We start from the raw sequence: 24,597 nt of genomic DNA on the forward strand, positions 1-24,597 counted from the left end.
CTGAATAAAAAGACTCATTAGAAAAAGGGCAACATTATCACTGAAGTTGCCTTGACTCACTCTTCTTTGCTGGAGGGTTCGTCTCCAGGTAGAGACTACAGACATGGCCAGAAAATGCTACTGAACTTTACCCACAAAGAGGCAACGTTCCTGAAATCTTCACTTTTCCAAATTCTGTGAAATTTTCTCTAGAATTCTGATCTGCTGTCTGCTTTGGTTACTGGAACCATATCAAAAGCAAGTGTTTCCTAAAATTTCTACCTATTCATCCTTTTTCTCTGTCCTTTCCCTCATAGGGAACCCCCCAAATAAAGACAGATCTGTATCGGTGTTTCCACCTTCTTCATCCAGAGCTATAGGCTAAGAAATCACTTTAACTCCAAGGACTGGAGTCCATGTTCAGCCTCCTGTCTGCTCCAACTTTCATTTTGAAATGCCAGGTGCTAATGGTGAGCTTATGGGTTTGACTCACCTTTGTGACCAAGACAACCAGCTTTTATCATCAATTCCTGCTGTTCTTACCCATTCCATGATATGTCATCATATAGTCAGTCTGTAAATTGCTCATGGCAGGGAATCTCTTTTTGCTTTGTTCATGCAGTGCCTAACACAATAGGTTTCTGGGGTCCTTTTTCATCACTGAAGTACAAAGAAATAGTGATTTTATTCTAGTGCTAGTGATAAAAACCCAAAGTGATAAATAGGTTGGCTGCTTGGCCGTGCCCACAGTGATCAATAGCATTGTAAAAGCTGTGGGCTAACTGAGCTCTGAGTAGAATAAATAATGATATTTAATTACAAGGATTTTGTGACATCCTGGTGGCTCTAGGGCTCAATGTCTATTATTCAGCAAAGCCTACCTGACTTTCCCAGTGGCCATGGAGTAGTGTGAGTGGTTTGGTGGTTACAATGCTACCTTGGGCAACTCAGAGCTTTGCCAGAGATGTCCATGTGACATGGATACCTCTGAGATCATACCTCAGCAGGCTGTGGATCTGGAGACAACCTCAAGATCAGACTAACACATCATAGCACACGCTAGAAACATGCTTTACAGGTTTTCCTGGGCTTGAGGATCCTGAAGACTCCTGGGGCTTGATGCATCAGCTTGGTCATGCTCTGTCTGGATCCAAATATCAGCCAATGTCCTAGCAGTGGACTTTCTTAGAGGAGTTTCATGTCTTTGGCAGCATGAATGTGATGACTGCAAGCTATTGGGGCAGGTGGATAGGTATAGTAAAGCCTGATAGGAAGATGGAAAATGTGAGGTGAAATTGGTGTCCTACATGGTTCAGTTCAGCCTTGGCCCCACTCTTCATTGTGTAGACACATCCTCCTCCTCTCAGCAGCTCAGTTCTGTCTAATGAGGCTAACAACATTTGCCTTCCTCAGGAGGGTGACCAGAGATAAACCTGAAAGAATACAAGTAGTCTGATGCTATCAGACAAGTCCTACAAGAGAAACACTTCAGAGGTTCCTCTGCTCTAGTGACAGCTCCTGCATTTGCTCCTTGCTTTCATGAAACTGTTAACTGACCCACCCAAAGCTGTTGGGTATTTCTAAGGGCACTTGCCCTCTTTGGTTGCATCACCACGTCATCGTGTCTCGTTTGGAAAGATTGCTGCATGCATCTATGTTGAGCAGTGGGTGTTGGGAGGCATGAGGCCCCACGCCACCAGAGCTGTTACCTAAATAGGATTACGTTTGGAAGGAAAGGGGAGTGAGAAAAGTAATCACCACCACCATTCATGCTCCCACTATCTCAAAACATGTGGAGTCACATGATGGTCACATGCCTGCATGCAGGGTCTTGTGACGACAACTGTGGCTTGGCAATACTCATCCCAGCAGGGCTCCTTTCAGAGAAGGACTCTACCAGGAATTGCCCCTCCATCGCTGTTTGCAGACCTTCCCTGTCACAGCATCTGGCCCTTCACTGTAGCCTTTAATGAACCACCCAGCAAAACACTGGGAGCCTCACAGGCTAAGAAGTGCAACTCAGCCCTTCCACATCTAAATAAATCTATCAATATGGTACCATACGATAGCTGGATTGCTCTAACACATTTCAGATAACTGATGGCCATATGGATTGCCCCCACAATGAATTACATCCTATGTTCTGGTTGAACAGTGTTGGATGGGGACTATCCCCACACGTGTTGCAGGAAGGACTGGAGACCTTCACCCAGGCAATGTTTCCTTGTGATGTTTTGCATCAGCAGCCCATCACATCAGAAAACTGAGCACCCTGATGCCTTTGTTAGAGAAGAAAGATTTTATAGCAACCAGCGTCTGGTCTGGTTTTGTTTGTGAGCACCATGCCCTCTTCCTTAATGATGGCACCCAACTGGAGCCTGCAAGCCTACTTCCATGACCTTATTGTGAACCATTGAAGCAAACACTCTCCTGCCCACCAGCCACCAGCAGCTGACCAAATGCTGCACAAAAAAAGCACTTGCTGTCTGTACAAAGACGCTCTCTGTCCACATGCATCATTGTAATTTTTTCAGACAATCAGTTTCAATTAATTCAATTGTTATCACTCCCCAAGACAATTTTCTCATCCCCATTAGAGCTAAAAGGTTAAGCTGAGGGGTCTAATTGCAGGACCGTTTATGCTCAGTGGAGAAGAAAAAACTTTTCTTGTTCAGTGTTTCAAACATAGTATTTTTCTCTCTGCAGTTCAACCATGTTTGTTCTAAGGGTTTTGGGGAGGTGACTCACGACTGTACAAAGAGGTTCATATGTGTTGTGGCCTCTCAATTCGTAAGCTAAGAGCAAACTCAAAATAGTACATTGGCACTGAAGTTCAAAAAGTGATCTCAAACCTCCATCCATAAGTGTCTAGGGTACCAGACAAGTTCTGAGTTGCTGCACTTTTGCTAGAAAGTGAATGTAAGCACCTGGATTCCGCTCTTGTGAACATCTGAGTGAGCAGATGTTTCAGGTGAGCTGAGCGCCTAAGTGCCTACCTCCACGTCCTTGTGGAGGTAGGTTTCAGAGCCTGCCTAAGCCTCACCAGCAGTACTGAAATAAGTACAAAGTCATTCCCATGGTGAAGTAGAGTGGGGTTAAGCATCTATTGTTCATCCTTTTGCAGCATAATCTTGTGGTCAGTGCATCTACTCAGAAAGAGGGAGACAGAGGTGCAATCCTCCTTGCAGTGAATCCATCTCTCTTGCCACTGGGAAGCATCCCTTAACTGCCACTTTGCAGGTAGATGGTGGAGGGGAAACTCTTCCACAGCTCATACTAAAGAAGAGAAGAATGCAAGTGTTGGAGGCTGTAAGATTCAGAGAGATGATGGCACTGGCAAGAGGGGCCTTGACTTTAGCCTCAGCAGTACTAGTCAGAAACATACTGCTCGCCTAAGCCCACATATCTGTGTACTTGTATTAGACATTCCCAGAATATGTGTGGAAGCAGTTTGGAGGAGACAGACCTGCTGATGATGGTTGTCCCTTTGCCTGAGGAAGTCCTGTTCTAGGTTGAAGCATGTGGGACATTGCTGAAGGCAGCTGCTCTCTGTGGAAAAGCTTGTTGGATGGGTCCTGAGGCAGGTTTTGAGGAGCAGGATGAAGCTAGGTGACTGTGGCTGGAGATGTTAAGCTTCAGGGGTCCACATGACATCAGCTCACTGGTCCAGCAAGATGTGTTCTCCTACAGTGACCAAAAGTGCAACTGCAAGAGTTCCTTCTTCACCCTCCAAGGATGAAACCTGGTGATTATTCTTCTTGTAAGCTGATAAGGAGATATTGTTTCCATCCATAAAAATGAGCTCACCCACCGATGACATTCACAGATGTGATGCATCATTCATACAAAAGTTGTACTAGAGTAGCAGGGGAGAGCATGACCTGTGAAATAAATACATGTCTGTACCTTAGGCAAGGACTAGGTCTTTGTATAACATTGCTTGCAGAAAAGAGGCAAAGTGTCTTCTTTTTTTTTTTTCTTTTTTCTGAAATAGCTTTTTAAATGGGGCTGGCTTAAGATCTTTAGCAGTAATTCAATTCTCTCTGAACTGCTCCCATGGTTACTCATCATGTACTGGGTGTAGGATTCGATTAAAGGAGGCTAACATGTCAAGAAGCACTTGAAAGTTGATCTGTATTCTCTGCTGTGCTTATATCTTGCTTCAAATCAGCATGATCCTGGAAAGAGAGTGTATTTGTAGCTGGATGGGAAACAGCTTACATTTTTTGTAGTTGTGTTTTGGGATAGAAGAGCCTCTTCCCATAAATCTATATGTCCTGTTTTCATACAATCCCACTGTGCTACAGTCTGGAGGTGCTGGCATCATAAATGATCCTTCTCATCAGAGCACTGATGTCTACTAATAGATACTTTTCTCTAAATCCTGATATCTTGTGATACTGGTCCCCAAACTGTCCCTTACAGTGGTCAGGAAGCTTGCCCCAGGCACTCAGATTCCTGAGCACAGACCTGTGCATTTTCATGGCAGAAATGTACTTCTCTTGGTGAAATTCATCACCGGGTTCATTGGTTGCTTAGGTCTGGGACAACTTGAAGAAACTCTCCATCAGAGCCGTGAACTGGCTTTCCTCATCCTTTGCTTCCTGGTGTTCAGGGCTTCTTAGGTTGTCCCCTGCCCTGGCTGAGGTTTGTGCCATGCCTCACAGGAGCCATCCCCAGGAGCTCCAACTTGCCATCAGAGGGAAGAAATGTGCCAGTCATCAAAACCTAGAGTCTTTTAATCTCCAAGGCAGTTTTCACTGTTCTGAGATGTGCCTGTCTCTTGTGTTTCCTGCAATTACTGTGGAAGCATTGTCGCCTTTGCTGTCTGCTCTGTATTTTTGTGGTGCTTTGGAGGCATTTTTTATTCCCTGACCTCTCTCCCATGGTTGATTTGCCTCTAATCACAACCAATGCACAGGAAATAGGCAAGGTTAGTGCTGTATTTGTTCATACCATAGCGGTTGACCCTGGCCATCATTCCTCTTTCAGAGTTTGTACTTACAAAGAAAAGTAATTGAAAGTGGTACCCCAAAGTGCCCAATTTTCTGTTACCTATGAAAGGGCTTTGATCCTGCAGGGCAGCCTTGATATCTGCTTGGCCATTTCAGAAGTATTTTTACTGTAGCAATAAACACTTCTCTCCATACAATTGTTCTGCTAACAGCCTTGATATTGTGCAGGAAGACCTACTGTAAAGTGACTTCCCAATGCAAAAATAATACCAGAACTACCTCACTGAACACACTTCATCATCTTCTACCAGGACGCAAACAATCTCTTCTTGATTTCCCAGGTCCTAGCGATGTGTTTGCTTGCAGAAGGTCAGCAGCTGTACCTACACTGGAGTCACAAGGTGGGGAGAGACAGGGCTTTCTGGTAACTTTAATCCATGCTTTAAATCAACTGAGTCTGTGGTGTTTCTCTGCATGAAAACCATCTTCTATTACGGGAAAGAAGGAAGAGAGGGAAGAGGTTAATCTTAGGAGACTTTAGATACCCACAAGAATGGTATCTCCACTTTCACGGATCACCTGAACTCCCTTTGTAGTCAGTGGAGGGAAATGAATCCTCTGAGGATGCAATTCATCCAGCTGGTCATAGACATCTAAATTAAGATGAGATGAATCACACTTAAAGTACCTTTTTTCCCCACTGACTCTAGAAGGAGCCTGCAGTGACTCATTCAGGTGAAGATGCCTATATTTGACATGTCTACATGTGTTAACATGAAGACAAAAGCAAAGCCTTCATGAGAAGCACAGCATAATGTTCTGCAGCAGACTCCAGCAGCAGTGAAAAAAGTGGTTGCTGTCTCTGCAGAAGAGAAAGCTGGCTTTTTCAAGGCATCCCAGTGCCTTATGCCTTTTGGTCTTTGGGTGGCTTGGGAAAGGCCACCTGGAGTTTTGAAGGTGCAGAAACAAATCCTCAGAGAGTTGTCACTGCAGAATGATGCATTAGAATCACCTTTCTTAAGAATTCTTGAGGCTACGTGAGGCATTTAAAAATCAGCCTCTAGCCATGCAGTTTAGGGGAGATTGTAATGTGATTGCAAATCTTGCAGTGGAAGGGTCTAGCTGAACATGCAGTTATTTGATCCTGTGTTTCTTCATTTAAGTAATGGAAACAGAGTCATTGTTACTATTGAAAATTGGCTTCTAGAAGAACCAGAAGGATGTAGAACAATTTGTAAAAAAAGTTGAGACTGCATCCTTGGGTGGAAGAGATTAAGGATGAATTATTAAGGTGTTGATCTGTAGCATCCCCCTGAAGAATGGTTAGAGCCTTGGTCCAATTTCTACTTGCACTTAGTTCTCAGCAGATAGATGATGTACCAAGAAGAGCCTGCCAACACATCTGTGCTGGTACCAAACTGAGCAAGAAGCTGAAGAATAGATTGAGCTACCTCCTCACATTTTTAGTTAAAAAGTGATGTCTCATCTCTTAATTATGGGAGTGTGTGTTGTTGCTGAAGGCTGTTGCAAAGCAGCTCATAGCACAAGGAAGCTGTGTTGCTGTCTCTTCTGGGTGGAATTCACCGCTTCTGAATTTAGCCATCTGCAGGTTAGGAATTTAATGTAAACTGATCATCTAGTCTCCATCTACATCAGAAGAGAGAGAAAGAGGCGTCTTCCATCATAAAGCAAGCAGGAATGGATCACCTCTGGAAATTCCCCTCTTTCTCCAATGATTATAGAGCGAGCCCTGAGGGCTGACTTAGTTGGGTACCCAACTCCTAAGATCAGTCTTGCCATACAGAAGAGCCAGTCGATAGCACTGTTGGTCTGGTTTTAGTCTCATTGGATCTCTCTGTCTCTGAACTAGTATAGTCCAGCTCATGCATTCTAAACTTATCAAGTCCAAGCTGCTTTAATAAACCTGTGAGTCAAATGGATGGCACACCCTGTGCAGAAAAGCTGAAGTTGATTTATGTCTTCTTTGTCTCCCCAGATTGGGACTTTTCTTGTCCTGGGCTTCTCTATCACAGCCCTCTTCATATTATCGGTACTCTGGGGAGACCAATGGAAAACTGTTCGCCTGTCGTTTCAGGTAAGAGAGGCTGGGAGGTCTGTTTGAAAGAACAACTTGTTTATAGAAGTATTTTGTGGTAATTAGTAGAAAATATTCTGTATGGTGGGTGTTTTTCGCACGGGTTTTCCTGGCAGGATATATAGTTTGGGGTAAACTTTTATTATGACTTAACATTTCCTATTAGGAGAAAGGAAGTCAAGACCCAAGGTTGAGTTTCAAGCTATCTGATGTAACATGTCTCAGTTTGGGAAGGCACATTTTTTTTTTTTTTTTGGCAAAAATGTTGTAGGTGTACTATTAATTTGCATGTGCCCAGGGCAGGTAAATCAGATCCCTTTGGCTGGTAGGTTGCTGAAGCAAGAACTTGCTCCCTAATCAGCTCAGCAGCTTTAGCATTAGAACAATTTCAGTCTTCTGTGACTCACAAAAGCTTCATCTCCTGAGGCAGGACCGCACTGAATTTTTGGGGAGCAGGTAGGGAATGCTGGTGTCAGGTGGGAGAACATGCTGCATGCAAGAGGTCAGGGTGCATGGTCTACTGGCCTCCTCAACTCTCACCAGATCTGAAGATGGAGACAAGAGCTGCCTGGTGCTGTTTAGTGTTTGAGCATCCAGGTCCCCACATGTATTGTGGAGGAAGAAGTATGTAGCCTTTGACTACACAGCTACCTTGCAGGTGTTATTTGGGCCTATCACCTCTTCTCCATGTGGCTTACTGCTTGTGAATGTTGGGAGAGCAGTGCATGTGGACTGGAAGAGGAATCACAGATGTGGTGTTTGTAGGGTGTGGTTAATTGCACATTCCTGCTCTACAGAGTTCGTTATCCATTAGGCTATGCACTGGCAAAGGTAATGAGAAACCATCAACTTCTCCCTCTTACAGACTCCAGGGGAGGTGGATGAGGAGAAGGAGACACAAGAGCCTTTGGGTTCCCCACTGGTGTTGTTTATTTTGGGTGTTCGTGTCCTTTGAGATGCTTCACATGGCCTCCTGCTGCTGTTCCCAAAGGACATAAATCTCTTGTAGGTCCTGTGTCATGTCCATTAGCCCTTCAAAGCTATCTCAAATATCCTGGACATCTCAAATGGCACCTCTGTTTACGCAACTGAATCCTGCTTCTGATAGAAAGATGTTGGTATCAAGTGTCCAGGGCAGACAGTATCACATACAATGACTGCTGCTTCCTTCAACCCTTCCATCTTAGAGAATCAGGCATGAGCTAAGCAATAGGAAAGGCTTTCATCTGGATAGTATTTTTCCTAGCACATACCTTAATAACTCTCAGTTCTAGCTGGAACAGAAATCAGGGGGTTCTGACAAGCATGAGAAAATGGTGGACTGGTTTCTTTGACAGATTTGCCTAGTTTTATGAAAAGTGTGTCATACCAACACCCCATTCAGTGTCTGTACAAGTGACAAACTATTTCTGCTTGGTTTCCAGCTCTGCTCATGCATTCATGATGAGCACAGAAGCGATTCTTAGCTTCTGATCTTCTTGTTTAATCTTTAGGACGGAAGAAATCAAGTCCATTTATTATATCTGTCCAGTAATAGGTATCATCTAATATATCATAAACATTAAATGAATATATTGGTTTGTGTTAGTAAATCAAGAAAAATATCTACACATTGAACTACAAGTAAAAAAAAAAAAAAGAGAAAAAAATGCAGTGAGCCCTAATGCAAGTGAATTAAATACTTCGTAATAAATGAAAATGAATTATTTTTCTGGCATATATTGATAATATGTGAAACTAGGTACTGCAGGGTGTATATGAGCCTAATAAAATCTGTGATCAGGCATATACTAGATTAACTGCTTCTCTTATACCACAGTAGTTAGTTCCATGCAGGTGTAAATACCACATTTTATCACTCAGGTTTGTTGACATCTGTTTAATGATTTAGCTGCAGTGTGGTATGGAGATGACTATTACCTGGGTGGGATTGCCTTGGGTTAGATTGGATTAAACTGGCTGCTCCCTGGAAGATAATTACAGATTATGGCATAGCAGTGATGGCAATCGTGTCCTTGTGGACGAGGACAGCCATGTCCTCGACGTGTCCATGGACGAGGAGCGGCTGAGGGAACTGGGGTTGTTTAGTCTGGAGAAGAGGAGGCTGAGGGGAGACCTCATCGCCCTCTACAACTCCCTGAAAGGAGGTTGCAGAGAACTGGGGATGAGCCTCTTTAACCAAGTAATGAGCTATAGGACAAGAGGTAATGGCCTCAAATTGCGCCAGGGAAGGTTTAGACTAGATATTAGGAAGTATTTCTTTACAGAACGGGTAGTCAGGCGTTGGAATGGACTGCCCAGGGAGGTGGTGGAGTCCCCATCCCTGGAGGGGTTTAAGAGTAGGGTCGACATAGCACTTAGAGATATGGTGTAGTTGGGAACTGTCAGTTGGACTAGATGATCTTCAAGGTCCTTTCCAACCTAGATGATTCTGTGATGTCCCCTTCAGCTGCCTTAGCAGAAAGGAGAGCTGTGTAGTGCAGTGGGGAGCACTCCTCAGCCTGGGGAGCTGGCCTGGCTGGGGGCATATATCTCTCCTCCAACTCCAAAGGTGTTTGATGGATCCAACACAGGTGTGGGAGAGAGGTTGAAGTGCTGGTATCTGCAGCAGGAGCCCATCCAGGTGGAAGGCTGTAGCTGTGTTGGGGTTTGTTTCCATCTGCCTCCACACTTCATTCTTTGACTAAAATCCTTTCCTCTCCTTGCCAGATCACAGCTCCCTATCTCCACATAGGGGCAATAACCATCATGGTCCTTCTGTCCTGGCCCGTGGCTCTTCACACCATCAGAGCAGATAAGAAAGGTACAGTAGCTCTGCTTCCAGCTCCCTATATGACAAAAGACATATATGAGTGTGGGAAAACAGGCGTGCAGGAGCCCTTTCCTCCCACACCTGCACTCCAGCTGGAGGAGACTTTTAAATTCTGTGTATCCCAGGGAAATTAGCAGGGCTGGGGATTGGGCTGTGCATTGTCCTGTGGCTGTCCAGGTGCATTGCTGGTTTGCATGTTCCCTTGCACAGTTTTGGCCTATAGCAAGGCAATGACCTGCCTTGAGACCGAGGAGATCAGCAGAAGTGCCTGTGTTCTGAGTCGTGCATGGAGATTTGTTCAGCCCTCTGAGGGAGAAAGCAGCCAGTGGCAGCTCTCTTGGCTGACCTTTGCTTGCTATATTGTTTGCTGTCCCAGAATGGATCTCCAGTCTAGTCAATCTACTTCAGACTAGTGCATCTGAGGAGAAGACAGCTGAGACAGGGGAAAGAGCTTTTTGATCAGTTCCTAGTGTTATCTCATGGGAAGTGCCTGTCCCCGTCCGAGAAGTGTGACCAAGTAGTGTAAGGACAAGGCCAGATGCCAGGAACAACTGCAGAAGAGCCTGGCTCTGGGACTGGCTGCTTTTGTCTGACCTAGTCTCTTCATATAGCCAAAACTATCTACATGACACCCATCTACAGATGGTGATTTGTAATAAAAATCACAGACAGAACGAGCTGGTGAAAGCATTTTTTTTCCTGCTCAGGATTTTTCTTGTTGAACTACAGCTGGGGAGGTTGGAGGGGGAATATGCTGGGACCCGAGATGTTGCAGTCCACCATGCCTAATGGAATCTCAGCTCAATACATCAGCTTGGTGCAAGCCCAAGTTCCTTCAGAGCCACTGTCACAACGTGCAGAGGGGTGGTGGTACTCATTCAAGAAAGAGATGTTGGTGCATAGGTACTCATTTCTCAGAGGAACTGTTTTGTTCCCTGAGGTGAAGGCTCACTGGGGCTCTTGGGCAATGTGTCAACAGACTCCAGAGAAGACCGTAGGTAATGAGTTGGAGAGTTTCTGAGAGTCAATACCCATGCAGTCAGTCTGTAGGATTCTGTAGGTCACATTCAGAAGGTCACTGACAGCAATCTGAATGAACCAGGGAAGTATTCACCTTAAGGGGACATAACATAGTTGAAGGAGAAAGGTTCCTCCTCTTCTGTGGATGAAACTTCACTGTGAATGAAACTTCAAAATGTTGCTTGTTATCTGAGTAAGAAAAAAATTAGCATCCTTCTGCTGAGGATTGTTTTTCTACAGATGGGGGATATTTCATTGCCTACCTCTAAAGAAAAAGAAATTAAGGCCATGTCTTGCTGTAAGGCATAGTGAGATGTAATTAAAGCACAGAAGCTGCAGTGCTGACTTAGACATCCCATGCCCTTGCTTTGACTTTGTTTTTCTGGGTCGTGTTGTTTGGAGAGAAAGTGAAAATTAGGGGAAGGAGGGATGGAAAAAGGGATGGGACAAAACCCAACAGCTACTTAGCTGGAGGGCTGTATTGAAAGTCAAGCCGCAAGGCAAACCTGTACATTACTGTATGGATTAACTCTAGCCTTCCTCCTTCAAATTCTTTCAGTTGTTCAGGTGATAATTGTTGGTCCATACCTGGCTATCCTTCTCTTTCTTTTCTTGATACCTCTGGGAATGTACTCTCCTTGCATCAGAGAGATGGGGACACTTGGACCAAAGCCAGCCCTCATTGGACACCGTGGAGCACCAATGGTAGGTCTGAAGAAGTTGTTTTACATGGTTTCTTCATCCTGTGTCTTGCTGCCTTCATCATTGTCTTCTGTTATTTTCCCATGAGATCTATGGAGGGTGGAAGGGGAGATATTTCCATTTGGAACTGCATGTAAAAAATATCACTGCATGGGTTTACTAACAAGGATAACACTCTTCCTGAGGGACAAGATGGGTTTGGTGACTAAAGTGGAAGAAAACAAACAGTACACTTTAACAAGATAATGATGTTCCCTTAATAAAAACCAGAGGTATTACAAAGAGACAGAAAGTACTTATGCAGTCCTCCAGAGCGTGTCTGAAAATAATCTGCTCATGTGCTTTTTTTTTTTCTTCAGCTGGCACCAGAAAATACTGAGATGTCATTTCAGAAGACAATTGAATATGGTGGGGATGGTCTTGAAACAGATGTCACCATTAGGTAAGGCGAACACACCTGATCTCACAGAATATACGCTGCTGCTTCTAACAGTTGCCTTTGGAGACATGCAACTCCAGGCAATCAGGTTTTACTGATGGCTGGGACAGGGTCCCTCAGCTGGTGTGTGATGATAGGGGCTGTAGGGCATGGTTGTTCTCAGTCAAGTCAATAAGCTGTAGCTATTGATTTAACAATCATTATTTCTACAGTATATTTTAAATGCTTTGCAGACTATAAAGACAAGTCCCTACCCTAGCCTGACTTCCAGGTCACAGTGAGGGTTGTATCAGGCCTACAAACCAACAGAAAATTGTGTTCAGACTTGTGACAGCATTGTCCTAATTATTGGATCTTTAATTACCTTTGTTTGGGGAACCCATTGCCATGAATTGCTAACATGCTGTGCAGGATGAGCAGTTTGCAGCCACTGAATAAGAAAAATACTGATGCTTAGATGTTCTACTGATGTAGACCTTTCTATAAGAGAAAATTTTGCCTTTCCATCAATGTCCATTTTGATTTCAGTCCTCTGAAACCCATACAAACACTTTGGTGTCAGCAAAAAGAGGTTTCAACCATAAGTTACTATCCATTTGCTAGGGAGCTGGCAGGCATAAATGACACCATCTTCACTTTTCCCCTGAGGAAACTGAGGCACAGAGAGGCATGACTTTTCCAAGGTCACCCAGCAGTATTTAAGCTGGAAATAACCTGGTATCTTGATCCTCAGCCTTCCTCCCTTTCCCACCTCTGCACTGAGGGAGGCTGTACTGCTGCATTCACGGTGGCCCACATATTCTTCTGACCTGGCATGACTCTGCTCATGCTGTGAACAAACCCACACCCCAGGTGACCTGAACTCTTGCTCTCCAACAGCTATGATGGGGTTCCTTTCCTCATGCATGACAGCACCCTGAGGAGGACAACTAACATCAAGGAGGTCTACCCCAATGACACTACTCAAAATGCTGCATTATTCTCCTGGGATACCCTGCAGGAGTTGAATGCTGGAATGTGGTTCCTTAAGGTAAGTGCCATAAAGGACTATCATCAACTGGATGTAGAAGAGACACCAGCAGGCTACTACTTAATAACATGAATATTAGGAAAGAAACTACTGGTTGAGCCAAAACTCAAAGAAGTCAATAGAAATCCTTCAGTTGGGGTCTCCTTGCTTTATCCAGTTGGCCTTTAGGCTTAGGAGACCTATAACCAGTTAGCTGGTGAGTGTTCTTGTGGCTCCTTCTTATGGCAGCAACAGAATACATGGGCTGGGGGAAGAAGACAAGAGCTACTCGGGCAAGGTGCTGTGTATAATATTCACAGCTAATGTGGTGGGACAGAGAAACACAGCAGAGCTAGCTGTGAACTATGCAATTTAGGTCCCAGAAGCAGTGCGTTAATTTCCCCTGTTTCCCAGGTAGAAGAGCTAAGAAAAATAAAATATCCTCAACTGCTGAGAGCTGATGTCAAACTTTTTCCCTCTTAGAGGTATGAGTATTTTGCATGCAGCTGACTCCCAGAGGCAACTGCCTGATTGACTTGCTTTTTTTATATTTGTTTATTTCTAGGACAAACCATTTTCATGCATGGGCTCACTGTCAAGGGCAGATCAAAACCAGGCAATGAATCAGTCAATTTACAAGCTAAGTAATTTCTTGCGCCTTGCAGACAGTCAGAACAAACTTGTGATATTTGATCTCTACCGCCCTCCAGAGAAACATCCTTACAGGAACTCGTGGATCAACAGAACCCTGGAAGTCATTCTCAACGAGTCGGGAATTAGACCCAGTCTGGTAGGGTGGCCTCACTCCTCCATATCCCAGTTTTTTGCTCTCCAAATTGGGACTTTGGGGTCATACCCTGCATGATTTCACCTGCATAAATATGGCCCCTTGCATTTCACTTGTTTTAAGAGGCATCATTTGGAGTATATTCCTACTATTTGTTCTTCAGCAGGTACAAAATGGTGTAACCCTCCAGCAGCACAGGGAAATAAGCCAGTGTATATACCCGCTGATGCCTTAGTCCCCAAATGGCCTCCTTTCATGTCTGTAATAACTGCCAGCCTACTTCCTGCCACACATGCTTATTTTATATATTGCATAAAACATCCTGTCTTAAATTAAAATACATGGAGCTGGGAGTCTTCATTGCCTTCCTCTTTCCCCTGGCACTGGATGAATGCTAAACTCATGTGGGTCTGGTTATGTACCCATCGATGTCCAGGGAGATATTCTGATCAGTGTCTGCACAAGATATCTTCTCCCATGGTGGGAGAATGGGAAAACAGAATATTTTCTGTTGCCTTTCCCATAAACCAAAGCTGTCTTTTCATTCATTTCAAACACCGCATCTTTTGTTGGGCTGTGTGAAATGTACTCACTGATTTCAAGTTGATAAGCAAGGAACAGTGAATAGTTATTTCCTGATGAAAGAGGCTTGCAAGTTTTAACCCTGCATCCAAATGTTCTTTGATCATTGAAAGGAACATGTCATTTGACAGGCTGGGTTAAGCCCCTCAAGATGTTATCTTTACTGGGTTTGTGTGAAGGGCAGGGCATATTAGTATGTCTGCTGTGAATTCACTGGGTCCTGTCATTGCCTGCAGGTCCTGTGGCTGGAGAATGACATGAGGTCCTTTGTTCAATCTGTTGCTCCTGGGTTTCAGCAGACAGTGGGCAGTAAGGCCCCAGTTGAAGACTTACTGCTGGACAATATTGTCAAACTCAATCTGGCCTACACTGAGATGTCCAGTGAAGATATTAGGTAGGTTGCAGTTTCAGCCCCAAGTACAGTCGGTGGACTGCATCTGGACTATGTTTGCATCATGCGTGTGGCAATGTCTCCCTCCAGTGACCAGCTCCAGTATCTAGAGCATTTTGGGAAGAGCTCCTTTAGATCAAGTGGCCATCCATCCCGGTTACAATTTTGGAGCGAAGGACTGTAGTTCACCCCGACCCTGTGTGTGGCCAAGAGGTGGCCTATGTAATTACACCCCTCCCTGTCCCTAAGTCCATATTTACTTGACCAGGATCTGAGGATCTTCTGGGTAGAATAACAGAGCTGTGTGTCTTTCTATTCATGCAATCCTCAGTCCCATGAATGAACAATTATTTAACCTCCTGTGGCTCTTCCACAAACATCAGTAGGAGTGCATAATGCTGTGGTGAGAGACCATCACACTCTTGTAGCTGGTGTTTTGGAGACTTCATTTCTTGACTCTGTTACTCTGTTGCTTGTGACACACTGAAGATGTCATCTCTCCAATGGAAGCCTCCACATTCTTTGGAGCGGTTTCCAAAATGGTTCTCTCATATGAAAAAAAAAAAAACAAACCATTGAAATCTAATTAAAAAAAACCCAAACAAACCAAACAAAAACCAAAAAGAAAAAGTTTAATCCTTTGGATGAGAGTAATGTTCACGTTTCCTCAATGATAATTTTCACAGGGTGTAAAATCCTAAGGTGGATATGGTAGATCCATTTGGGTAAACCCTGGATAGATCCTAGGTAGATTTACAAATGCTGATATTGATGATACTTTCCTTTACCATTATTCAGAGTATGATCTTACTTCATATTAAGTTTCAGTTGCTTATATGAACCTAAAAAATGGTGAGTTGATGCAGCAAACATAAGAAACATGAGTAGCCATCTTCATGGTTGTTTTGAACACACTATTAGGAGATTACAAACACATCATTACATTGATTCATATGGCAGAAGGGTAAGCAAAGTTTTGACCTTTTGGACATTTTAACTGCATTTGCTTCCATCAGATCAGCTATTCTCTATTGACCAGTAGTGAATGATTAATTATTGGCTGGTTGGCTTTCCCTTCTATTCCTTATCTAGGTCCTAAAACAAGCCTTTCCTGCAGAAAATTGCTGTCTCTCCTTGATTCAGCCCAAAGGAAGCACTAACCTCCTTGCTTAACTAAGGCTTAACTTAAGGCTTGTTTAACTATTACCTTTTGGTCTTTTAAAGGAAATATGCTGAGGCAAACATCACCACCAATCTCTATGTGGTCAATGAGCCATGGCTTTTCTCCCTGGCGTGGTGCTCTGGGGCACATTCCGTGACCACCAATGCCGTCCACACACTGAAGAATCTCAGCCAGCCACTATTCCTCATGGTAAGCAAAAATCCTCCCGTCCCAGGGGTAGGAAGTAGGGTTGGGATGTTCATGGTTACCTTTGGAGACCATGGGCCTGTTCATGCATGGATACAGGACCCTTTGCATGAAAAGGACCTGAGTTGAACCTGGCTTACCTGGAACCTCTGAGCCACTCCAGGTATCACCATACCCTTCTCCTCTTTTCTCTTGGCTCAGGTAGAAGGACCCTGCTTGTTAGGATTTGCAATTTAGGCCTTGAGGTGAGGAAAAGAAGTCATATTGAGACTTGTGTGGGGAGAAGCAAAGGGTCTTTGAGGACACAAGCTGATGTGTGAGGATTTCCATTTCTAAGCTTTTGAAGCACCTTACTGATGTCAGAAGTTCCTCATTTTCCAGGGCTTCCCACTGCCCTTCTCAAACTCGGTCTTGTTCCACAAGACCAAGGGAAACAACCATAGAAATAACCCTTCCTTGCTGGAATTTTTTTCACATACTTTGTCTATTCCCTATTCTGCCTTGGACAACCTGTAGGGCTAAGGAGCAGCTGGGGCACTGGTTCTACCAGAGTCCCTGCAGCCTAAAGGTTACTACTTTGCATAACTGGCTTCACACTCTTAAAGTTGATTTTACAATGCTCCCATCCAGACAAAGGACAGTCTAAGGATGAATCTTCAGATGCTCTAAGACTTAAAGTAGGAACCACCCCAGACTCTCTGTGGTGTTCACTAAAGGACAATTTTACCAGCGAAAATGAGATGCCACCAGTTGATGTTAATGTTGGAGGAAAGCAGAGAGAACTACGGGGCCTGCTTGTACAAACAACAGGTCTCTGTTTTATTCACTGTCATGTGGTACAAAATTCTTGGCCACACAACAGACCTGTTTTTATGAAGGATGGTGATTTGGCACCAACACCCGCTGGTGAGTAGCCACTTTGAAATGCCACCAAATGCTTTAAACACCTGAGGGATGCTACTCCACATACAAACCAGGCAGCTGAATGGCCATATTTGAGCAGCAAGAAAGAGCTTGGGCAACTTTTTTGCATATCTCAGGGTCCTTGGTGGTGGACACATCCTCTGTCATTCTCTTTCAGACTCCGCAGCAGTACAACATCATGTGGATCCTGACAGATCTGACCTCTGTGCTCCTCATCTCACTCATCTTTGCTCTGCACTGGTAACTACCAAGTTGCTAATGGCCATCCTAACCTGATCTTTTGCACCAGGTGGAGGGAAGGAGGGATGCTTTCAGGTGATCTGAAGGGTTAAAATGACTCTTGAGAACATTACCTTTCCCCTCAGGAACTAGAAGAAAGCCCTGACAGTCTCCAAAAACCTCTCTGCTTCTCCTGCTTGCTCGCATTTTCTGTTTCCCTTTTGGCAGCTCAGACATTGTCTATGCTCAGGATTCAGTGGAGACATGGTGGATTTACAGTAACAACATAAACCAGTTATCAAAGCTGATGGACTGAGAAAGGAACTGATTTTGCTATTATTACTATTTAGACACTGTTGCATTGGACTGACTTAGGAGGAAAGTTCTCAGTGTTAATATTTGAGCATCCCATGTCTCTCTGCATATGCCAAAGCCCCTGAAGAAATCCATCCTCCAGGGTGAAAATTTCTGAGTGTGTCACTAATACCACATTTTGTTTCCCGTAATTGGGGAATCTGGGGTTCATGGAACAGGATCACTCCAGCAAGTCAGGTTGGGGTGCTGGGTGCTCTGCTTTGCTATGGTTGGATGAGGAACTTGCCTGTGCTCTTATCCCAGTGGTGCCCAAGGAGAACTGGAGGTGCTGGGTGTGGAAGGGTAGAAGGGGCAGACCAGCCAGCCCAGGGGTGTTTTCTGCAGGGCTGCTGACAGAACAACTGTGCTACAGGTGACAACAAGGGGAAAGTTCAGGAAGCTCCTGGGCAAGCAGTCTGGATTGCTTGTAACCATGACTTACTTTGGCACAGGAAAGAGTAGAAGCTCTAATTTTGCTCTGGGATGGGGAAGAAATTAATTAACAGTATGGCCAGGTGTTGAACTAGCAGCAGTATGGCATGTTTGCTGGGCATCCAGGCTTTTCCCTTCCCAAGGCAAAGTGGCTCCTTCCGTTCCTTCCCCTCTCACCCTGCCCTGCTCTCCTCAGGTTCAGCTTTAGTGGCTGCAGGTTGCAGGGTGATTCACAATCACCCCTGCAATGCATTACCACCACCATCAGACCTTCCCATGTCTGTCTCCTCCAGGCTTCTGGTCACGTGTGTGCATTTCCCAGGGTCCTGGAGATGCTTCTGATCCAGCCAAGTAGCAACCTCTTCTGGGCTGGCATTGCAGCAAGGGCATTCCCAGCACTGCTGGGAGCGAAGGGCCACCAGCAGTGCCCGAGAGCCCCGTGTGGTTTTGTTTACCAGGTTTATGAACGCACCAAAATCACAATTTTTAAATTCCCCTGGCTGCTTAGGAATCAGTGGCTGCAAACACTTCTGAGGCTTTTGAGCTCTTAAATATTTCTTGGAAAACAGGGCTTGGTCACAAAGTTGCCTTCAAAATGCTGTTGCACACGTGACTTGTGGATGCTTAGACATCACTCATGCACTTATCCTTCATTATCCTTCTCGGTAAAGACCTGAGCAAATCACAAAATACCAGGGCAGCTCCTGCCTTGACCAAGTACAGAAAAGGTGTCCAGGACACCAGGGTGCTGCGAGGGGAACCACAGCAAGCAGTGGCCCGACCCAGGTGCTCTGTTCCATGCAGGTGGCGAGAGCAGAGTTTCTCCTGCTGTGCCCATGACGGTGGCCCGATGCTGGAGAGCGGGACCTACAACAAGTTTAGGACAGGTGAGCAGGGCCAGGAGAGCCAGGAGCTGCATCCTACTCAGGGCTGTCTCTGGGGGGGCATCGGGGTCCTGATGGGTGGGTGGGTGATGGGTGCCTATGCTGTGGTGAAGGATGGCTGCATCCTGGATTGTCTCAGTCTCGGGTGCAGGTGGCGCTGATTTCTCTCCTCTGTTCAGCACTGGTGAGGCCACATCTAGGCACTGGGTCCAATTCAGGCTCTCCAGTATCAAGTAGATTGTGACAAATGGGAGAGGGGCCACAGTGGGGCCACTAAGCTGGAGGATGGGACATTTAGATGTGATGTAGAGTGACAACAGTACAAACTTCAGCCTCAGACATTTTGACTAGGTATAAAGAGAAAAAAAGAAATCTTGCCCGTGAGGGTGGTCAGATACTGGAACAGAGGCCCACACAGGTTGGGAATATCCAGCCTCAGAGATGTTCGAAGTCCTGAGCAGCCTGATCTAACTGGCCCTGCTTCAAGCAGAAGCTGGGGCAAAGACCTCCAGACATCGCCTGCAATACACATTACCCTGCGATGCTGTGAAAAGAGAGCCCAGAGGTGCTGAGCACTCTTGGGTCTGCAAGGCAGGGTGGGATTGGCTGGGGATCCTCCCATGCACCAGGTTTCTGCACCCATGGAGTTACCATACAGACAAAATGACCCAACCTGGGTTGCACGCATTTTCAGCCAGGTTCTGTTTGCTCACGATGTCTGTCAAAACAACTGCAGATGTTTCGGTAGCTCACTGTGTGTCCCTTTTTCCAGAGCTCAGCGACATGCCTGCCATCACAGCCTGACACAGGCAGGGAGGGGATGGGGACCTGCCATCTTGATGAGGACTGGAGAGCAGGCTGTCCCCTGCTGCCCCTTCCTGCAATTCAAAGACCAACCTGCCAAGGGGGCCAGCTGGGGGGCCTCAGATCTGCCTGGTGAGGAGGAACCATTTGCCTTCATGAACCTGTCGGAGATGAGCACTGAACCTCTTCTACGTTTTTTCTCACAATCCTGTGCCTGGTGGGGATCCCTGGGGTGTAGCGGAGCACAGATGAAGTTGCAGCCATGAAGAAGCTGTGCACCATGATCAGATGCAGCAACCACATGGGAGCCACCACTGTCCTCTGAGACCACTGACATCCTACAGGGCAATCATCCTGTAATCCCTTCAGTGCATAAACTCTCTGTTTCCACAGCTGTGTTTTACATATACTGCAAAGATCTGAGCATCCTCCAGTCCTCCTCATCCTCAGCTGCCCATGTTTCTCCTGTCAGACCAGCCTCTTCTCCATGCACTTCCTCCCTCCTTGCAGGTCTCCTCCATCCCCAAGAGCACACTAGCCCCACCACGATGGTCAAGTGCAGCTGGCTGGGTCACTAGGGTCCGTACCTTTCTATAACCCAGGCGGGGGCAGCTTAGGTTTTCCTTTTCCCCATTCTTGCCCTGTCATAGACGCTAACAGGACAGCTTCTTCCCCTTGGCTGCGGACGAGGGTGTATTCCCATGGGTGCTGAAGGACTTTTTGGTGGCTTGGCCATCTAGCTACTGGGACTTTGACCAGGAGTACATCACTTTTCTTCAGAAGCATTGAGCTGCGTGTGAATTGGTCCCACCAAGTGTCCCATTTGCTTTTCGTTTCAGAAGGTCTGTATACCTGTGCTGCACCCTGGGATTTATTCAGATTTTCATTTCTCCCAGTGGTTGCCAGCACACAGAGGGGAGGGAGTCTATGCCCTGCTCTGCAGGGGAGATGTAAGCATCTCCTAGGTTTAAGCCATACATTTCTACTTGAACAGATAATAAGAACATGTTTTTTGTAAATTACAAGTGCTGTTTCAAATACATTTTAGCTCTCCTATCTTGTTTTGTTCTTATTTCAGCAAACTGGAAAAGGTGAAGAAAATAGTAGTCTTTACCTGAATCAGGCTATAGACATTTTCTCATACATGAGCCTCATGCAGCTCAGTGGTTTTGCTAAATAAATCTATCACAAGTGAATTGTGACGGGGAAGCATTAGGTTTCAGAGTTAACTGTGCTAAGAAACACTCAAACCTTTCCAACTTGCAATTTTGGAGTATTTTGGAGGCTAGAAATGCAAAAAAAGGCACCTCGAGGAGTTTCCTTGGGCAGCATCCTGACCCAGTCCTCGACCGCAGCTGCTGCTCCAGGGGATGAGCTCCAAATGGCTCCCCCAGGGGACTCCATTTATACCCAGGCCGAATCTGACCTGTAGTCAATAGCGGCTCCTATTGGCCAAAGGCCCCAACTACCACGAGGCCCTGAGAACAAAGGCAGCCAGGAGCTGCTGCACTTCAGCAGCCAAGAAGCTCTGCTTTCATTAGGTGGATGCACCTGCCACAGTGGTTCATGATTTTTTTGTGGGTACCACTCACATGGAGGTATGTGAGCCGCAAAAATAGGAGGTGGAGAGTGTGTGGGTTGAGCAGTGGTGTGCACTATGGGGTTCTCAGCCTGTCCTCTGGTGTCCAGGAGAGGGGCTTGGCTGTGGTCCCCAAACTGCTGCTTTTAATATGTATTAGGAAAAGCCACTGCAATGCAGGGTCTGGCAATGCCGTTATGCAGGTGGCTGGTGGTCTGACTTCCACACACAAACTTTTCACCCAGTACCTCCTACATCTGGTGATTCAGCTCAAAACCAGCCTTTGTGGAAGAACCAGCCCTTGTCTTAGAGGACAAGCAATGGCGACTTCCCAAAAAGAAAATATTTAATTGAATTTCCAGTCTGGGCACGCTGATGATTTGCTCCCCATTGCTGGATGCTCTCACTTGGAGTCCCATTCTGCAAGGAGAAGTCTCGTCTCCAGTGAGGACCTGGGAGTCCTGAGCCCACCCTTCCCTGTGGAGACACCACCACAAACGTGCAGCGCAGAACAGCCTCCCACAATCCACTTGATGCTTTTTAATTAGATTATTTCGCTTGGACATATGTTTTTCATGTTACATCGTTTGGTGTGAATACAAAGAGGCCAGCAGATGCTAATAAATATGACACACAGGCACACGCAAACAGAGTCCCAGCACCCCCCTAAATGGTGGGGTGCATGGGAGGCCAACATAGCTATAAGTGGAGGGATGAGGGTGGTGGTGGGGGAAATCCAACCCAGGACAGGACTGGAAAACATTGCTGTGCTGCATTGTCTACTGAGTATGCTGTGGGAGGCAGGGATGGCTGGGAGACTCACAAAAAGCAGTGGTGGTGGTAAGGATGATGGGCACGTGTCTAAGGACAGGTGGGATCCCTGGAACAGCTGGATCATGGCAGCTGGGGAGGGAAGATAAGCATCAGAGATGCATGGTGAGAAGGCAGCTTGGCTCCCCGTGTAGACTTGGCTGGTGTAACCATGCTTCCATCACCAGTGTGCCTTGGGTGGGGGAACGGTGGAGGAAGGGGATCTCCTAGCAGCCCTGTCTGGCTGGTGGATATCTCTGTGCAGCATCTCATTCGCTTTGGTGGAGCAACCGAGGTCCAAAGTCACTGCTGCATCCCAGTTGGATGTCAGGGTCCTTGAGGTCTGGTAGGCAGCACTGCTGACTCTGCCTGACACACCATGGTGTTGGAGGACTAAGCCCAGCTGAGCTTAACAGAACACACAACACCCTATAATATGGACTTTTATGAAAACAGCCAAACTCAGCCCAACAGACAGGATCAAGAGAGGTCTCCCACATCTACTGAGACCCACCTAGTGTTAGTGATGCCAGCACCAAGTCTTGGTGGACAGTTGTCACCCCTCTTGATGCCCCACATGCAGGCATGTGCTCCGTTGAAGCCTGGATTTTGGAAAGGCACCCCAGGCTCCTTCCCCTGTATACCCCCAGACACAACATGATTTCAGCCTCTTCTCTGCTGGCAGGTCCCATCTCTGCTCCAAAGCAGGCTGGTCTGCACTGAGTGGCATCGGGTGGAAGACGGGACAACCAGCCAGCAGATTAGTACAGCCAACCAAAGATGGAGGAAAGCCCACCAAAATCAAGGGCCTGCTCTTGCTGTGAGTGGTTCAGGTCCAGCCGGGACTTGTAAAGAGCCATTTCATATAGCAATACACACAAAACCACAATAAAATCATTAGGTGTTTCCAACCCTGATGGCCAAGTCCATATTTGAATTACAGCTCAACAGCTTGGCCTCAGTCTTCCAAGCATGGGGACTTTAAAACCCCTACATCCATATTGAAGCTTGCAGTAAAGATCCTCCCAGGGTTAATTTGTCTGAGCACAGGGGGCAAAAGGAGATAATTTGTCTTCAAAGCTTCACTTCCAGCTGAGCCTGTAAGTTGTCAAGATGTGCCTTACTCAGCCTCTGGCAATCACGGCTCTGGGGGAATCCCTGGGCGAGGGATTGTCCTCCAGGTTGCCCTCAGCCCCAAGTCAGCGTCCAGATATCGGCACAAAATGCAGGATTTTTTTTTTCCTTTTTAATATTTTAAAAAATAAATAGAAGAAGAAACAAAACTTTAAAATTTGTTCTTTAAATATTTCCAGCATTGCACGGACAGCACTTTAATACTCTAGCCTGTTCAATCAGTAGTTTGTTTATTCTGATTCCTAGTTAAAATGTGATCCTCCCAACCTGCTTTTTCTTTCTGTCCTTCTTAAGAACACAATGTATTCTTCTGTAACGTCAAAAAACAAACCCTGCAGTGTTCATTGGACATCTTTGAGTGTGGGTCAGGGCTCTGTTATTCCTCTTCAAACCTGAAATGCCCATAACCTCTCCAAAAATCCATTAGCATCCCAATAGCTCTCTCTTACTTAAGAAAAGAAACAAACCAAACCAAAACAAGCCACACACACACACACACACAGAGAAATCCTCTTCCAAGAGCCTTTGCGATGCCAACCATTGGGTTCAGTCACTGTCTGAGAGCGGTGGTGTCCCCCGGAAATCTTTGAGGTGTAAGATGGAGTCGGGGTGCAGGGTGGGGAAGGAGAACGTGAGGTCAGAGATAGTCATCTTCGCTGGAAGGGGAGGTGGGATTTGAGCCCTCAAGGTCAGAGTCCAGCGAACTCCCTGATGGTGTTCGGCTCATCTTCCACATCTGGGAGGCAAAGGTTCTCCCCCAGCTGCATGGGTATCCCACAGGCCTCAGCTGGTGAATTAGCCTCATGGCCACCTGCCAGTGGCTTCTTGCAGTTCACTTGCTACTCTTTGCACTCCTCTGTTTGCTCATGGCTGTTAGCATCTGGCTGATGTACGAGGTCAAAAGATCGTCCATCTTGTACCCCTGAGTAGGAGAGAGAAGATGTTACCTTCCTTTAGAGCACAGTTTACAGTCTCTGGCTCGTGCCTCCTGAACACCCTGGCTACCAGTCGTTGACTTCCAAGTTTTCAGGTACATTTTGACCTGTTCCACCATTCTCCTTGGGTGAAATGACACCACCACAAGGAACAGAGTCCAGACATAATTTGCAGTGTTGAGGTGGAGGAACTCACCATCCCTGGATGCTATTGAGGCTAAGGACGTAGGAAGTTTTGGATGGGACCTGGATTTTCAAATGGCCAACAAAACACTGAATGCCTCAGATTAATAACAATTAATCCAACAGGAATTTTTATCCTTCATGCTTTGTGTTTAAGATAGTCTAGGAGGAGGTTTGATGCTGTGACTGTTACTAGGGA

The 24,597-nt window shown here is 45.9% G+C and overlaps 2 protein-coding genes across 4 annotated transcripts in view; one reads left to right on the forward strand and one right to left on the reverse strand.

The window, feature by feature from the left end:
• Window positions 1-20,813, forward strand: part of GDPD4 (glycerophosphodiester phosphodiesterase domain containing 4) — a 39,631-nt gene extending 18,818 nt beyond the window's left edge. The window contains exons 5-16 of the mRNA XM_074860447.1: window positions 5,276-5,335; window positions 6,931-7,029; window positions 9,739-9,832; window positions 11,421-11,566; window positions 11,923-12,005; window positions 12,882-13,032; window positions 13,577-13,801; window positions 14,617-14,774; window positions 15,996-16,143; window positions 17,222-17,304; window positions 18,874-18,956; window positions 19,726-20,813. Of these exons, the coding sequence (XP_074716548.1) occupies window positions 5,276-5,335; window positions 6,931-7,029; window positions 9,739-9,832; window positions 11,421-11,566; window positions 11,923-12,005; window positions 12,882-13,032; window positions 13,577-13,801; window positions 14,617-14,774; window positions 15,996-16,143; window positions 17,222-17,304; window positions 18,874-18,956; window positions 19,726-19,757 (1,362 nt within the window). The 3' untranslated portion in view covers window positions 19,758-20,813. The remainder of the gene's footprint in view (window positions 1-5,275; window positions 5,336-6,930; window positions 7,030-9,738; window positions 9,833-11,420; window positions 11,567-11,922; window positions 12,006-12,881; window positions 13,033-13,576; window positions 13,802-14,616; window positions 14,775-15,995; window positions 16,144-17,221; window positions 17,305-18,873; window positions 18,957-19,725) is intronic.
• Window positions 20,814-21,856: 1,043 nt separating this feature from the next.
• MYO7A (myosin VIIA) overlaps window positions 21,857-24,597 on the reverse strand; it is a 103,034-nt gene continuing 100,293 nt past the window's right edge. For all 3 annotated transcript variants that reach the window (XM_074860449.1, XM_074860448.1, XM_074860450.1), the window contains one exon: window positions 21,857-24,202. In XM_074860449.1, coding sequence (XP_074716550.1) covers window positions 24,113-24,202 — 90 coding nt within the window. In that variant the 3' untranslated portion in view covers window positions 21,857-24,112. The remainder of the gene's footprint in view (window positions 24,203-24,597) is intronic.

This window comes from Strix uralensis, chromosome 2 (assembly GCF_047716275.1).
Source record: "Strix uralensis isolate ZFMK-TIS-50842 chromosome 2, bStrUra1, whole genome shotgun sequence".
Lineage (NCBI taxonomy): Eukaryota > Metazoa > Chordata > Aves > Strigiformes > Strigidae > Strix > Strix uralensis.